At 41.1% G+C, this 15,579-nt stretch overlaps 1 protein-coding gene across 2 annotated transcripts in view; it reads right to left on the bottom strand.

The window, feature by feature from the left end:
* Positions 1 to 15,579, bottom strand: part of aldh6a1 (aldehyde dehydrogenase 6 family, member A1) — a 47,818-nt gene that overhangs the window by 3,511 nt on the left and 28,728 nt on the right. For both annotated transcript variants that reach the window (XM_078234360.1, XM_078234359.1), the window contains exons 2-11: positions 12,406 to 12,447; positions 10,726 to 10,800; positions 9,920 to 10,081; positions 9,208 to 9,286; positions 7,487 to 7,789; positions 6,556 to 6,677; positions 5,304 to 5,493; positions 4,434 to 4,615; positions 1,077 to 1,256; positions 95 to 193 (exon numbers count right to left, since the gene is read on the bottom strand). In XM_078234360.1, coding sequence (XP_078090486.1) covers positions 95 to 193; positions 1,077 to 1,256; positions 4,434 to 4,615; positions 5,304 to 5,493; positions 6,556 to 6,677; positions 7,487 to 7,789; positions 9,208 to 9,286; positions 9,920 to 10,081; positions 10,726 to 10,800; positions 12,406 to 12,447 — 1,434 coding nt within the window. The remainder of the gene's footprint in view (positions 1 to 94; positions 194 to 1,076; positions 1,257 to 4,433; positions 4,616 to 5,303; positions 5,494 to 6,555; positions 6,678 to 7,486; positions 7,790 to 9,207; positions 9,287 to 9,919; positions 10,082 to 10,725; positions 10,801 to 12,405; positions 12,448 to 15,579) is intronic.

Below are 15,579 nucleotides of genomic sequence, written 5' to 3'. Positions count from 1 at the left end.
TGGTTAAACACCACATCCTGTGAACTTTATGTTACTGCAGCCTAAACTGTTCTGGCTCGGGGACTAACATATAATATATATTATATACACACACCTGTTTGCCGTAGAAGTTGGTATCACCCCTGAATGAGCCTCGTGATCCAGTGAACGAGAACATGGGCAATGGAACTGGGATGGGCACGTTCACTCCAATCTGAAGGGGATAAAAGAAAGCCATAATTTACCAAACTGGGCCAAATACATGGCTCCAAACCGACGCATCACATCAAATAATGGGTAACAACCATGTCTATGAGCACAATGCGGATTCCTGTTTCAGATTCCCACATGGCATGCTGCCACTTTGAACACGTTGTCAGATGGCACAAAGTAGAGGGCAGACCCGTGAGTGGCTAGTTGGAAAGAGAGGAGGAGAAAGGAGAAGGGAAAAGAAAGCCAGCTGGCCTTGACATTTCAAGTTGGCATATCCTCTCTGTTTGGGAAGAGATAAATTAGATTATTTCACTTAAGTGATAGACATTTAACATAGCTGTACAAGATAGTGATTTTGCCTATTACATATTTCATTATAAAAAGTCAACTAAACCTGTACTGATTAAATGAGAGTACAGCAGTTTACACGATAAGCATTAGACTTTAAACTATAATTTAAAGAGCTCAGAGCAGACAATTAGTCTTTGTTTAATATTTTCTTGCATATAGAAAAACAGGTAAAGTTCTCCAGTTCTATTATTTTAACTTGGCCAGCTTAAGTGAAGCATGCTGACTAATCATTGCCCTAGTATCCTCTCTAACACAATTGTACATTCATACAGGTAAAAAGAGAGCAGACATTCACATAGGCTGGGCATCTCAAGCAGCTCCTCAGAAATCAACTCGAACAACACAGGTAACAGGCCTGATGTGTACAACTAGAAACATGACAAAAGGATAGCAGCACTTGCTCAACCATATCATACATTTATCTACCAACAGGTGTAGCCAGCTCTCTGTCAAATCATCTACATTGAGGCCAATTCAAATAAATCGGAGTACACCCATTCTGAAAACATGTGGAGCTATATCTGAAAACACACCTGTCCCACATCAACCTGGTGTGTGAATTTACGGGCTGTAGCACCGTTGGTGGTGAAGATGGCAGTGCCATTTCCATATGGGTTTTGGTTGATGATATCGACAGCTTCATCTAGTGTTTCTGCTTCAAGGACGACGAGGACCGGTCCAAAGATCTCTTCAGTATAGCACTTCATTTGAGGCTACGGAGAAAAACAAAAGTCTTAATAAGTCTTTGTGGCTGCACTCACTTTGCAGCATACTCAGACCTGTCTAATTCTACTTGGTTCACAAATATTCCTTTTTAAAACAATACACTATCTAACACTCTTAAAATGATTCATCAATTCTGAACCAAAGGCTGTGGCAAAGAGTTCTATTCAGAATATAAATGTTTCCATCCCCTCTTTTTGTGAAAACCGTAAAACTCTATACCCTCCATTTCCAGCCTGTGGAAATAATCCATAACTATTTATCTCATCATTCCTGAATGTTGCTAACCTTGTCAGCTTTATTTATTCAGGCTCTCGTGGAAAAGCCTCAACATGGGACAGCAGCACAGTGGTTAGCACTGCTGCCGCACAGCACCAGGGATCCGGGTTCAACGCCAGCCTTGGGTGACAGTGTGGAGTTTGCACATTCTCCACATCTGAGTGGGTTTCCTCCGGGTGCTCCAGTTTCCTCCACAGTCCAAAGATGTGTAGGTTAGGTGGATTAGCCATGGTAAGTGTGCGGGGATAGGGAGGAGGGGAGGACCTGAATGGGATGCTCTTTCGGAGAATTGATGCAGACTCGATGGGCTGAATGGCCTCTTTCTACACTGTAAGGATTCTATGGTTGTATGTCACCCTTTCTAATAATGGTAAATAACACCCTTACAGCACGTGTCTTTTTGAAAAAGAGAAACCTCTAAGAAATGGCAGACTGTACACAATCTATCCTGATTATACAAGCTCAACATTATCTCATTGCTTTTGTATTTCATGTCTCAATATTTTAAAAAAGTCTATTTGCCTTTTTGTGGCTTTGTCTGCCACCTTTAATAACTGGTAAATCTGCTATTCTTCTGTTCACTTCTGTTTAAAATCTTACCATTTAAAGGATTCTGTTAATGCTCTTTTTTCTAGGACGTATTATTTTTTCTGTTCTCCATATTTAGCTGTGCTGCCACCATGTGCCCATCTAGTAATCCTTGAAAATAAATACATACGCAAAGAACAACCCTAACACAGATCACTGCCCTCTTCCAACTCTCCAAGTATCCCTAACCATGGTCACGTTCTTCCCAATCCTTCCCTATCTAATACTTATCGAAAATCCAAATCACATCTATGCATTTTCTTTACCTATTTCTTCAAAATAATACAAATATAAAGGCTGATCATGCATTACCTGTCCTTTAGCTATTCATACTAACCAAACCTGATACGCTGGTGTTTCTACAAGTGCTTTATATTTTAAATCCAGACCACAGGCAGGGGTTGCACACCAATGATTCAATTAAAGCCAACTGGCCACAATTAACTGGCTTCTTATCGAAGATTGGCATCACAATTTCCTTTGCCATAGAGTTTGGACAAACCTTCCTTCCCCAATTTCTACCAGGACCTCAAATTTGTACCATCAAAAACTCCCACTTTTACCTCTAACATCACCTGAATCTGTCCCTGCCTCAGCTTATTTGCTGTCATATGCTTCATCTGTGCCTCTGTCACCTCCAGACATTCTGCTGGTCAGCCATGATTAACTAGCTCATCCAACTCTGATGGTCATATCCTAATCCACATTACCTTCACTCCATCAATCACCCCAACTTTCATTGGCATATACCGACACCTGATGTAAATTTCCATCCCCTTGTTCAAACTGCCTTGCCTTTCCCCATCTCTAACCCGATCCAGCCCTTCAAACATCCAATGAACTTGTTGCTGCCATGACTCTGGATTCTGCATCACCCACTATCTTTCTCCTATCACAGGCAGCCATGCCATCAACTGTTAAGGCTCCAAGCTCTAGAGTTCCCTCCTTTAATCGTTCTACCTCTCCCTCTAAGATTCTCATCGAGGTCTGTCGGTCTCTTTGATCAATCTTTATCACACTATCTAATATTCCCTTCTTTAGGCATTATCAATGTCTGTCAGATCACACTTCCATGAAGCACCTTGGATGTTTCTCCATGTCAAAAATGCTACATAAATGTAGGTTGTTGCTGTGTTCAACTCCCACACCTGGTGATTTTCTTTATTTCATGCTACTATTTTGCAGCTGCTGCTTCCTTCCCCTCCAATGCAGGGAATCATCTGGCCTTGTCCAAGCAATATAGCGTAAACTGGCAAATTCATACACGCATTAAGGTTCAACAGACTTGACTGAAATGGCAAGGTAAGAGATTGCCTCATCAGCAGTTCAGGGTAGTCCAAGCTTTTAGTCAAATCTGGGTATCTTGTTATCTGGTTAATAAAAGTAACCACTATTTTACTGAAAACAAAATATTGTGGATGCTGGAAATGTTCAGCAAATCTGGCAGCATCTACAAAGAGAGAAGCAGAGTTAATGTTTGGAGTCGAATGCTACTTTCAGTTCTGAAGAAGGGTTGAGATGTGATGGATTTTGTGTCATTGATAGGGTGGGGGAGGAACAAACGGAAGATCTGGGATAGGGAGCAGGAGAAATTAAATGACAAAGATATCATGGAACAAAAGAGAAAGGTAATGGTTGGAGTAACAAAACAAAGCATCTATTCATGGTGTGTGTGAATGGAAGAATAATGGAAGAACAGCTCTGTCTGAAAGCAAAACCCATGAAAAACAAGATTCAAATCGGTACATGGCAAAAAAGAATCAAAACAGGGGTCCAAGTTCATGGTCTGAAATTGTTGAACTCAATGTTGAGTCTGGAAGGCTGTAAAGTGCTTAACTGCAAGACGAGATGCTGTTCCTTAAGCTTGTGTTAAGTTTCACTGGAAAACTGCAGCAGGCCAAGGACAGAAATGACAATGCATTAAAATGACAGGCAACTGAAAGCTTAGGATCATGCTTGCAAACCAAGGGGAGATGTTGACTATTCTAGTAATTGGATAAAACAATAAATTATTAAATCTTCTCCCATCTTGCAAATCTAAGTTAGCTCAATTCCTGGAACATGCATGGAACTCTAAGCATCCCCAGAGTTACTTCCAACAAATACCCACAGATTATTTTAGTGCAAGTTACCAGTTGGCACAGTTGTACAGAATATGAATAAACTACATTGTAATCTTTGTCATGAGCGATAGCTGGCTTGGACACATGGCCATTTTGAGCAGCAAAAAAAATGATACCGCTTGAAAGCTTGGTCTTGATCAACGGATGGCTGGCAAAAAAAATCTACGTTCTTCTCACCTTTACTGATCCAAGGATGGTGGGCCCCACAAAGTTTCCGTTTTCATATCCTTTCACCTGGATCTTCCGGCCATCCAGCAGCAGCTTGGCTCCCTCCTCTACTCCGCTCTGGACCAGATCACACACGCGGGCCTTTGCCTGAGGGGAGACCAGAGGACCAAGGTCCGAGCCTGGCTGGTCACCTGGGATCAGGGAGAAAACAAAAAAATTACACCTGATTAACGAAGCCAACCACTTTTTCCTAACATTGTGCGGAAGGAATGTAGAGCAAGCGGCCTGTTAGGCTGTAATCAGAACATATATTAAGCAGGTTGCTCTGCCTTGTTCCTCCACCTTATCACAAACTCCAATAGAACATATTGTTAATAGCCTGATAAGGACAGCTCGCAAATAAAAACTTATTTATCTTATTTAGTGAAGTAATGGATTTAGCCAGTTTGTAAAGATTTAATAAAATTGTTTCACCCAATAAGATCATTTTGTCACACTGAAGAACTTAGAAGCTATTTTGGTTATTCCTTCGAAAAATATTTTGGACCAGTTCATGGTAATTGGCATTCCTGGCATCTTTATAGCATCCCAGTGTCTTTGGGTTAAAACCCTGGACAACTCAGAATAGACAAGAAATGCCAATTATGGTCATACCTCCTCCATTCTTGATGGTAGGAGAGCACGCTTCATATTTACTCTGAAAAGTCTGTTTCATATGGTTGCAACTATAGAGAACAAAAATGTGGCTGCGGGAACAGGTCCTGCAGTCCATCCGATTGCCCCTGTACCCCACATCTTTGCACTGGGGCCACACAAGAGTTACTTTCACTTTTTAATCAAATTTCTCTTTCATCCATTGCATTGAAAGCGTAATCACACCTGCATTGACTCTCAGTTTCTTTGCCCTTTCCACCAGTTCAGGCAACCAATCTCTAGCTTCCCCAACCAGGACAGCGGTTGAGAGGGCCATGCAACGCTGTCCAGCTGCACCAAAAGCTGCTCCAATCAGCTGATTCATCGTGTTCTCCTTGTTGGCATCTGGCATCACGACTCCATGGTTTTTAGCACCCTACAAGGAATTCACAGATAAAGGAAAAAGTAAAATGAAGGCACCTCCCTGCACTCTCCAAGCGGCTATGTGGTAAAAATCAGGCTCAAACCACTATTTACACTCATTGAAGGAAGAATTTTTAAAAAAATGAAACCTTCACAGAACAGAGGAGAGCTGGAAGGATTGAAGTTCTAGGGCTCTAATTAGTATGGCTAGAAAAACAAGACTTTCTTACAAAAGAACCTCTTCTGTACTACCAGACCGTGATGGCAAAGAGTTTGTCTCCTGCCATCTACAGTTTGGAGTAGGACTTGCATCTTACCAGGAGCAAGTTGTGATGATCTCCTAAGTCAGACATGCCCTGCAGCCAAGAGGTGGCTGGATCATTTACACTCAGACTATTGCCCATACGGCATGGTCTGGGGATCGTGTTTCTTGTGATTCAATCTTATCTCTCTCGCAGGGCTTGTGCTTGGTAACCCTACCACAGCAGAACAGAGAACTGGAACTCAGCAACACAGAAGGCAAAGGACCCATGGTCAGAACCTGCATGCTGCGGGAGGTAGATAGATACTTTGCATAACCTCGCAGGAGTACTGAGAAAAACAACAAACTTATCAGCCAACTTACTAACTGTCCTTTAAGGAATTCTCCTCCCTTCCCACTCGAACTTTGTTGCATTTGCAATGTTCTGCAATAATCTCCCCCTTTCCCCAGCTTCTTTACAAGTTTATGTACAGCAGTAGCGTATGACACAATAGCTCTTTCAGATGTGAATTTAGAAAAGATTGACCTGACTCTCAGGTATTATAAACTGTCACACTGCAACAAGCAAAAAAGTGAAGAGATACAATGTGGTTCGACTGAGCTTCCAATTACCAAGTGATCCTATAGGGGCATGTGAAGGTATCCAGATTACCAGCCTTGTTAGTTTAAACTAAAAACAATTGAACTTGTTTTTTTTTTAAAAACAGGAATGAAATAACCCTTCTCAAATCAGGTACAAATTTAATCCTCCACCCAGCTGCTCTGAAATAGAATAAAAATGTTCAAGTGCAAGGGAATGAAAAGGATATTCACCATGTTTGATTGGACTCTCTTGCCGTTTTTGGAACCTCTTGTGTAGATGTACTCTCCTGCTTGATTGGAACCAACAAAGCTGATAGCCCTTATGGCTGGATGGTCACAGATGAAGTTTACAGCTTTAAAAAGGCAAAAAAGAAAACTTATTGCATTATTCCCATTTTTGCAGTCTACGGGCACAGCTAGAGGCAACGCAGCAACGCTGTAAGGTTAATTGAGGGGGGGGGGGGCAGATTGATTTGGAAAAATGCTACTTTGGTATCAAAAGTATTGCACTATTTTTTGGTCTTGCATCTTGAGTTTCCAAACCACTGTGGACTAGTACATGCTATATGAGAAAAATCAGCAATAATTCATTACCCCTCATAACTATACATGATATTTAAAACTAATTTAAATGCCATACCAAGTGTCATTTTCTCCTCTCTCCATTTTAAACCATCACAGGCAGCTGTCTAGGAATTGCTTTATATTATTTGTCAAGATTCTTTAAGAGAATTTCTTCAATAAGCCACAGAAGAAAGTTATGGCCATCAACCTGTAACAACATGCTAACCTGGCTAAAAACCCAAGTAATGATCCAAATTCCTTTAATGGAAGCACAAAGACAAGTTGAAGAACATCAGGTTATTCATAAAGAAATGCTGTGGCCGTCAAAACTCAAAACATGGTCAATTTTAACATGATTAATCAACACCCTGGGGTCAGTTCTAACTACAAGAAAATGAAATGAGAGAGAGATCTGGTGGTGAACTGCAAGAGGAACTCGCTAACCTCACGTCACGAAGAAACTCTCACAATGATGACGCTCAATACCACAATTATTTATCCAGACTGTTTGAAGAGCGACAGACAGGTGTTTAGAATGATAAGGGATAGGTCAACTTCAAAGATTTTAAACCATTTACAGAGTTGTTGAGTTTCCTACCATCATGCTGCCCATGGATAATATTGAGGGTTCCATCTGGAGCTCCTGCGTCCTGCAGCATCTTGGCCAGCAACATGGCTGCTCCCGGCACACGCTCCGAAGGTTTGAGCAGGAAGGTGTTTCCACATACCAAAGCCATAGGGTACATCCAGAGTGGAATCATGGCTGGGAAATTAAAGGGAGTGATGCCAGCGCACACTCCTATCGGCAGACGGTAAGTGAACGTGTCCATGTCTTTGGTGATGGAGGGCAAGGTCTCACCCAGCATTAATGATGTGATACTGCAAGTGTGTTCAACAACCTCTGTAGGGAGAAAAGCAAAGATATCATTAAGTATTATCACAGAGGACACATTAAAACCTCTACACTGCTTACTGTCATTTGAGTTGTACAAGAGAAATAACCAGAATAGATTTTTGAAAGACAATTTTAACATTCTTGGTAAAGTAAGGCACAAAACACTGGAAAGGAAAAAAGTATTTTGCAAATGACATAAGTATTCTGGAATCATTCAAGAAGTTCACAAGAGATTTGGAGGGGACGGTACTATGGATTATGATGGAAGTGGAAGCGTTTTTGAATGGAGGGCTGTTACAAGTGGCGTTCCTCAGGGATCAGTGCTGGGACCTTTGCTCATATTATATACATATATATATATATAAATGATTTGGAGGAAAATGTAACTGATTGGTAAGTTTGCAGACGACACAAAGGTTGGTGGATTTGCAAATAGTGATGAGGACCATCAGAGAATACAGCAGGATATAGATCGGTTGGAGACTTGGGTGGAGAGATGGCAGATGGAGTTTAATCCGGACAAATGTGAGGTAATGCATTTTGGAAGGTTTAATACAGATAGGAAATATACAGTAAATGGCAGAACCCTTAAGGAGTATTGATAGGCAGTGGGTTCTGGGTGTACATGTATACAGGTCACTGAAAGTGGCAACACAGATGGAGAAGGTAGTCAAGAAGACATACGGCATGCTTGCCTTCATCAGCCGGGGCATTGAGTTTAAAAGTTGGCAAGTCATGTTGCAGCTTCATAGAATCTTAGTTAGGCCGCACTTGGAATATAGTGTTCCATTCTGGTCGTCACACTACCAGAAGGATGTGGAGGCTTTGGAGAGGGTACAGAAAAGATTTACCAGGGTGTTGCCTGGTATGGAGGGCATTAGCTATGAGGAGAGGCTGGAGAAACTTGGTTTGTTCTCACTGGAACGACGGAGGTTGAGGGGCGACCTGATAGAAGTCTACAAGATTATGAGGGGTAGATAGTCAGAAGGTTTTTCCAAGGGTGGAAGAATCAATTACTTGGGGCATAGGTTTAAGGTGTGAGGGGCAAGGTTTAAAGGAGATGTACGAGGCAAGTTTTTTTTACACAGAGGGTGGTGGGTGCCTGTAACTCCCTGTAGGGGGAGTAGTGGAAGCAGATATGGTAGTGACTTTTAAGGGGCGTCTTGACAAATACATGAATAGGATGGAAATGGAGGGATATGGTCCCCAGAAAGGTAGGGGGTTTAGTTCAGTCGGGCAGCATGGCGAGTGCAGGCTTGGAGGGCCGAAGGGCCTATTCCTGTGCTGTAATTTTCTTTGTTCTTTGGGCTAAAAAAAACTTTCCTTCTTTATCTGTAACTATACATGTGAAATTTATGGAGGTTAAAATTTCAGCAGGAAATCATTTTATAATACATTTACTTGGGATTCCACACGTTACTCACGCAAGCCTCTGAAAACATCTCCTTCAGCATCTGCCAATGTTTTGCCTTGCTCTTTTGTGATAAGCTTGGCGATTTCAGTCTGAGCCAGGGTTAAGAAAGAAATTGTTAAAGCCAAGTGCAAAAAAACCAAGTGATTATAACCAGAAGGGATAACACTCAGGCAGGGGACGGTAAGATGAGGGTTTGAGCCCAGGATATGAAACACCAGGTGCTCCACAGCACTGCTACAGAAAAATGGCAAGGGGAGGACAATCACTTTCCCAGTGAGAAGGAAAAAACAGGAGAGCTAACTTTAATCTAACTTGCCCAGCAGGAAACTGACAGATTTCCTTTCTGCTAAAGGCAAGTAAAGGCAAAATCAGATTGAGCGCATGATTCTCACAGATGGGCAAGGTTAAAATTAGCCCCTAGGTATTTTTGATTTGGACTTATGTGGCTTTAAGCACCTGCTTCAGACTTACACTGAAGTGAGAACACTTTCCTGAAAAATTAGCAAGCACATGGTCCGAGAAATTGGGAGACAATCTTCCCTTCAAAACAACATTCACAAACGCTCTTAGTAAAGGGACGGGTAAATGCGAGAAAGACTTGCAAACAAAATTCTGTGCTTCCAGAGACCATTTACCTGTTCACAGGATTCTCCCAATCCCATCCCTCAAATTTAAGGCTTCCCCTAAATACTAATTAACACATCTGGTACGGTATCACTTACCATATTGTCTTTGATGAGCTGCTGGTACCTTAGAAAAATCTGCTGCCGACTCAGTACTGATGTCTCTGACCATGAGGGGTAAGCACGCTGACAGGAATTCACGGCCGCAAGCATCTCCTCCTGAGTGGCCTTTGGGACTTTGCTAATCACCTCATTTGTTGCCTAGAAGCAGCAAGTTCAGAAATAGCAGGACAAATGATCACAACAGATCCCCGAATTCCCATTGTAAGTGAAAAAACAGTCTGTACTTCAGAAAATGAAAAAAGTGTGCGAGAACTTGTAGGGATCATAAAATTCTAGCTATTACTGTTTAAATGTTCGAATTGTCAATACGTAGGATACAACGGCATTCAATGGAACCACAAAATGATTAAATGATAGCGCCAAGGCACTCTGCGGTGGAGCACAAGGAGAAACTCCCTGGATTTGCACATCTGCGATAACAGAAACACCAGGCAGAAACTCCTTTGTTTATCTCAGCGAGGGAGTTCCTTTCCAGTGCCTTATGCTGGTCCTCCAACAGGCTTCTCATCTCGGCTAATTAGCATACCGTTCCTTCATAATTTACCACTTTCGCCTCATGTTCCATGGATATTTCAAAATCACTAACTTTATTTTTTAAAAACTAATTTGAAAGAGGAAGATTTCACATCATATACACAACTCGAGGATTTTTATTCCTCATCACAGTAATGCCTCAGCACCATGTTTCCAGCCCAATAACCAGTGGGTTATTCAGCTACATGCTGTATGATTCAGTCTTCTAGAATGTTCATGTAAAAATCAATGTAAAAACACACACTTACAGGGTTGTGAATGTCAATCCATTCTGAGGTGTTTGATTCAATAAACTTTCCATCAATAAATAATTTTGTTGTTGGCTGCAAAATAAAATGGGACAGTCTGCAAATGAACATCAAAATACAGATACACTTGAGCTGACTCAATTAAAATTGGTGGCCTGGGAAAATAACAAACACTATTTGAAATATTTTAACTTGGCATTTTGACATTGCAGGCAGCTGAATCCTAATGCTAGCAATTTCAACATGAATTTCATTTCATGGAATCTACACAAATCAAGAACTTTTCCTCTTTAACGTCTTTCTTAGGATCCCTGGAAGGTGCAAGTTGCTTGAAAATGATCTTGAAAGATCCAGTTTATAGCAAAACGGAAAATGGTTTAGTTTTTCACCCTAAGTCAGTAAGCTTGGTAGATTCTATGATTTGTGAAGGTGAGGGGTCCCTGCTTAAGCTGGTGTACAATTATCACCTAATAAATTTGCTAACTGATTACTCAGCTCATGAAAGCCCAGCGTTAGGCCAGCACCTGCCCACTCACGATCTTCCTCTTCAGCAAATGCAACAGACACAGCCATGTGAGAATGAGCCTCCGAAGCTGGAACAGGTGATGTTTAACATAGTTGACCACCATGGAGCAAACCACTGTCTCATGAGATAGAAGGTTGTCAAAGAGTATTTGAACTGGAGTGCAAAGACAGTTTTGAACATGATTGTGTAATTACTCTGCACAGGCAGATTGATAAGCACCTGCTTGGGAAGAAATATGCCGTATGTACTGAACATGTAGGGGTGTGAGGTGTTCAAGAGTCATTGAGTCAGAATTCTACAGCACAGAAAGAGGCCCTTCAGCCCACTGAGTCTGCACCAGCCATTAAACAACGAGAGGATCTAAAGGGCAAGAGAGGGAAAACTCCAAACTCCACCAAGCACAAGTTAATTTTTCAATTTATATGAGCATGAAAAAATTGCAAAGTTATGGTGAAAGAGTTAGGGATGGGACTAACTAAATTGCCCTTTGAATCAACTGGCACAAATCAGAGGGCCAAATGGCCTCATCTGGTACAATTCTATGATTTGAAACAGAGTAATGGGCTAAAGCCATTAGCACAGGGTACTCCAATATCCAATTGTGAAAATTGAGCCAAAATATTTAAAGTTCCCCCTCTCCACCCCAAATGTGGCTCTTAACTGCCCCATCCTAATATTCTTGCTTCTAATATATTTTGGAAAAGTGTTTTTATTGCCAGCTGGGTTTGTTTTGTGATATCTCTCATCATTTCTTTCGTTGTACTTTCGTGCCAACTCTTCTGTGTGTCCTGACTTTCATTATCTGCTCTTTGTTCTAAAAGCTTTTTGCAAGAGATTCCAAATTTGATCCAAATTTTCTATGCCAGTTATGAAGCAGTGAAGGTATTGCAACGTAGGTGCAGCTGGGGAAATGCTGGAAACCAGGACTGGAGGAAGGATGAAGATGTCAATAAAATGGAGGGAAAGATTTCACCGGAATTAGTTCCTCCATTGGTAAACTGTTACCTGTACTTGAAACTGCAGGCACCCCAACAGACAATTGAGAAAGGAGGATAATACAAAGGAAATCTGAATGGTCAATATCTTTTTGAATTCTATCATATTACTATTCTCTTCCTAATTTTATAGGGCAGTTGGCGCTGGCTCAAACTTACCGCAGATGACGAATAGCACAAACGGCCCAATGGTGAAATGATCTGAAACGAAAGATAGAAAAGAACATTATGTATCTCAACAATGCAATAAACTCCTCTTCACTGTTTCAGCTGCATCAAAATCCCTGCATTTCATCTCTTTCCCCTCCCCACCTCCAAACAACAGTTCACATTCCCTTCCAGCCCAGCTTCTTTCTTTTTGGAGGTTGTTTCAATCTTTTCTCCAGCTTACATTAGATTAGATTAGATTTAGCTCTATGTGCTAAAAACTTAACCACTTTGTGAAGAGGGTATTATTTTTAAAAATGTTTTTGGGATCTACTGTGGTATTCTGTGAAGCAGGTTCGTGGGGGCCGTGTGTGCGCACACCTGCGTGTGTGACTAATTTAATTAAGCTGGGGCCCGAGTGTCTACAAAGTTGAGGACAAAGGGATTAGGTGTGAAAGCCTTCAAAGTTCTACAAGTAAATAAGGCATTGGCAGAAATTTGCATTAGGAGGTAAAGAAAGTGCATTGTGTTCTGTCATTAAATTTCAAAGGGAAGCAAAAAAGGTTTAAAACACGAGAAAGATCAAAACCATATAAAGTACCCAAAAGTGGTGGCCATAAGGAGAACATAAAAGGGTTTCATATTTTGAGAAAGGTGATTTCAAAGGATGAAGGGAGCTGTGTTAGGAGTGGTCACGTACTCTATGCTGGCATTGAGTGGAGAGTCAGCAGCCTTCAGCTAATCCAGAAAGGTGTCTGTTTTTCGAGAAAGCAGGGTTTTGTTCTTTGGAATTTCCATGGCAGAGAGAAATCTTTGGCAATTTCAGCTATAGTTATTGAAAGTGGAGCTGACTTTAATTTTCCATGTCTGTATTATTTCAGCCCATTTGTTTTTTAGATAGAATAATGGAAATTGAAGAATCTAAGTCGCAACTTCAAAAAAATAGTACAATCCAGTAAGTGATATTTGGAAGGGAAATTAACTTATTACCATACACATTCAAAAGAGCTACTATTTGGTTCAGTTAGGCTCCTGAACCAAATCACCAGAATCCAAAATTCACTTACATACCTGTAGCACAGAGATCAGATGTTTCAGTTATATAAACTGGTGGTAAAGTTTGAGAAGGGCACATGCCCCGTTTAGAATAAAACGGTAAAAGAAATCTAGAGACAAATTCTTTCAGCTGAACTTCAAAACAGAATCTAATAAATATTGTTAAGCAAGACCAGTGGCTTGTATTTCACAGAGGAAAAAAAAATCAGCGTCAGATTCCAGAAACAATAAAAATCCACAAATCCATAGAATTAAAGAATTTGATTCATTCAGTCACCATAAGCCAGTTGAGCTATCAGAAATTGATGAATACCTCATTTAAGAGTTATGAAAGTGAGATATAAACTCTGCTGTGACAACTTGGAGTATCATCACCTCTGGGAAAAGTGAGTTCTATGATGAGGGATTGAACTTCCCCATCAAGAGATCATTTCCATCCTTAACTCTCACCCCATTTCAATTCATTTTAACAGAACATATGAAAGAAGTGCAATTTTCAAAATCTAACTTATAATGTGGATGCAAAACTGAGGTTTGAAAATTTAATATAAGGTACCAATTCAGCAACTTCTATTCATACACTTCTGATGTAGAAATAAACCTCCCTAGTGTGCTTCAGAAGCTAAGAAGAAGAAAAGTGGATGCTTAGTCAAAGGAGGTGGGAGGTCAATGAGGTGGATTCACAGAAGTGCATTAAAAAGGAAAAGGAGGTGAAGATGTGCAAAGGATGGGAGAAAAGAATTCCAGAATGGGAGGCTGCGCGGTTGTGGTATTGTCACTAGACTAATAATCCAGAGACCTCAGTTCATGCTCTAGGGACCTGGGTTCAAATCCCACCATGGCAGATGGTGAAATTTAATTCCATAAAAATCTAGAATTAAAGGAACCATTGTTGATAGTCCACTAACGGCTTTTAAGCATGCACGTGACTCCAGATCCACAGTAACGTGGTTGACTCTTAAATGCCCTCTGAAATGGCTCAGGTCAGTTATATCAAACCAGTAAAAAGTCTGAAAGGAATGAAACTGGATGGATTATCTGGCATCGATCTAGATACCAGAAACGACAAAGTCTTCCTTGCTAACACCTAGGAGGTGTAATGGAAAGGATACGGACGCCCAGCTTGAGGTTTAACAAGAAGCTGAAGATCTGAGCATCTGCTTCACCAGGGCAGAGGTCAAGAAGAAAGGCTGAACTAATGTCCAGAGTATGGAGTTGGCATTTCTGTTGAGATATAACACTTTTGACTTTTTCAATGTTCAACCCAAGGCTCAGTGGAGACTAACCATAGAATCATACAACCATAGAAGCAGTCTTGTAATACAAGCAATGGAGGGTTTGAGAGATGGTGAAAGATAGGGATCGTGAACAAGTGTAAAAGCTGACCCCCATTCTGTGGATGCTGCCAAAAGGGAAAAGGAAAGCTAGTTGGGGGGGGGGGGGGGGGGGGAGAGAGAGAGAAAGAGGCGCCATTGCTGGGGACATGCTGGCTACGTGAGGGCAATTCCATGAGCCAGACAATGTTAACAGCTCAAGAAACAGATGATGTCCCCCATGACAGACCATGATGTATTATGCTATTTCTTACTTTAGTTAGTTGTTCAGTGCTGCAGCAGGGAAGAATCTGGATTGGAGAGATTCAAGCATGAATGTGTGGGTATTCATTGCTCATTTTTGGCAGATGAGTGTCTGAATGAGAAATCCAAACTATCAAAAGCGTTGCTGGAATGTACACTCTTTCCCAGCAGGAACACAGTTTGCTTACCCAAACCAGACTTTATACTCAATTGTTAAGTGAAGATTGACAGAGGCATTGTACAGTAAAGCTTTTACTTTTAATCAAAAATGCATTATTTGTGTCACAAGAACCTTTCCTGCAGAAAGCAGTGATCTTGAAAGCTCATTCAAGTTAACTGCTTATTGAAGCATGAATGTCACCAAAATGTGCAGCTTTAATCCTGTGGATGAACAAAGTCCCTTTTCTTGTCTATTTAACATGCAATTTTACAGCTACAGCAACAGGCAGGCAAGATGTTATTGAACCTACACAATCCCACCAATAGCGGCTCGATTTCATCACTACATCCCCCTTCCTGGTGATGGTGGTGGGGGATCAAGTCACTTCACACA

The sequence above is a fragment of the Mustelus asterias genome, chromosome 18, assembly GCF_964213995.1.
Source record: "Mustelus asterias chromosome 18, sMusAst1.hap1.1, whole genome shotgun sequence".
Lineage (NCBI taxonomy): Eukaryota > Metazoa > Chordata > Chondrichthyes > Carcharhiniformes > Triakidae > Mustelus > Mustelus asterias.
The sequence above is the reverse complement of the archived record's forward strand: the minus strand, read 5'-3'. Positions and strand labels throughout refer to the sequence as shown.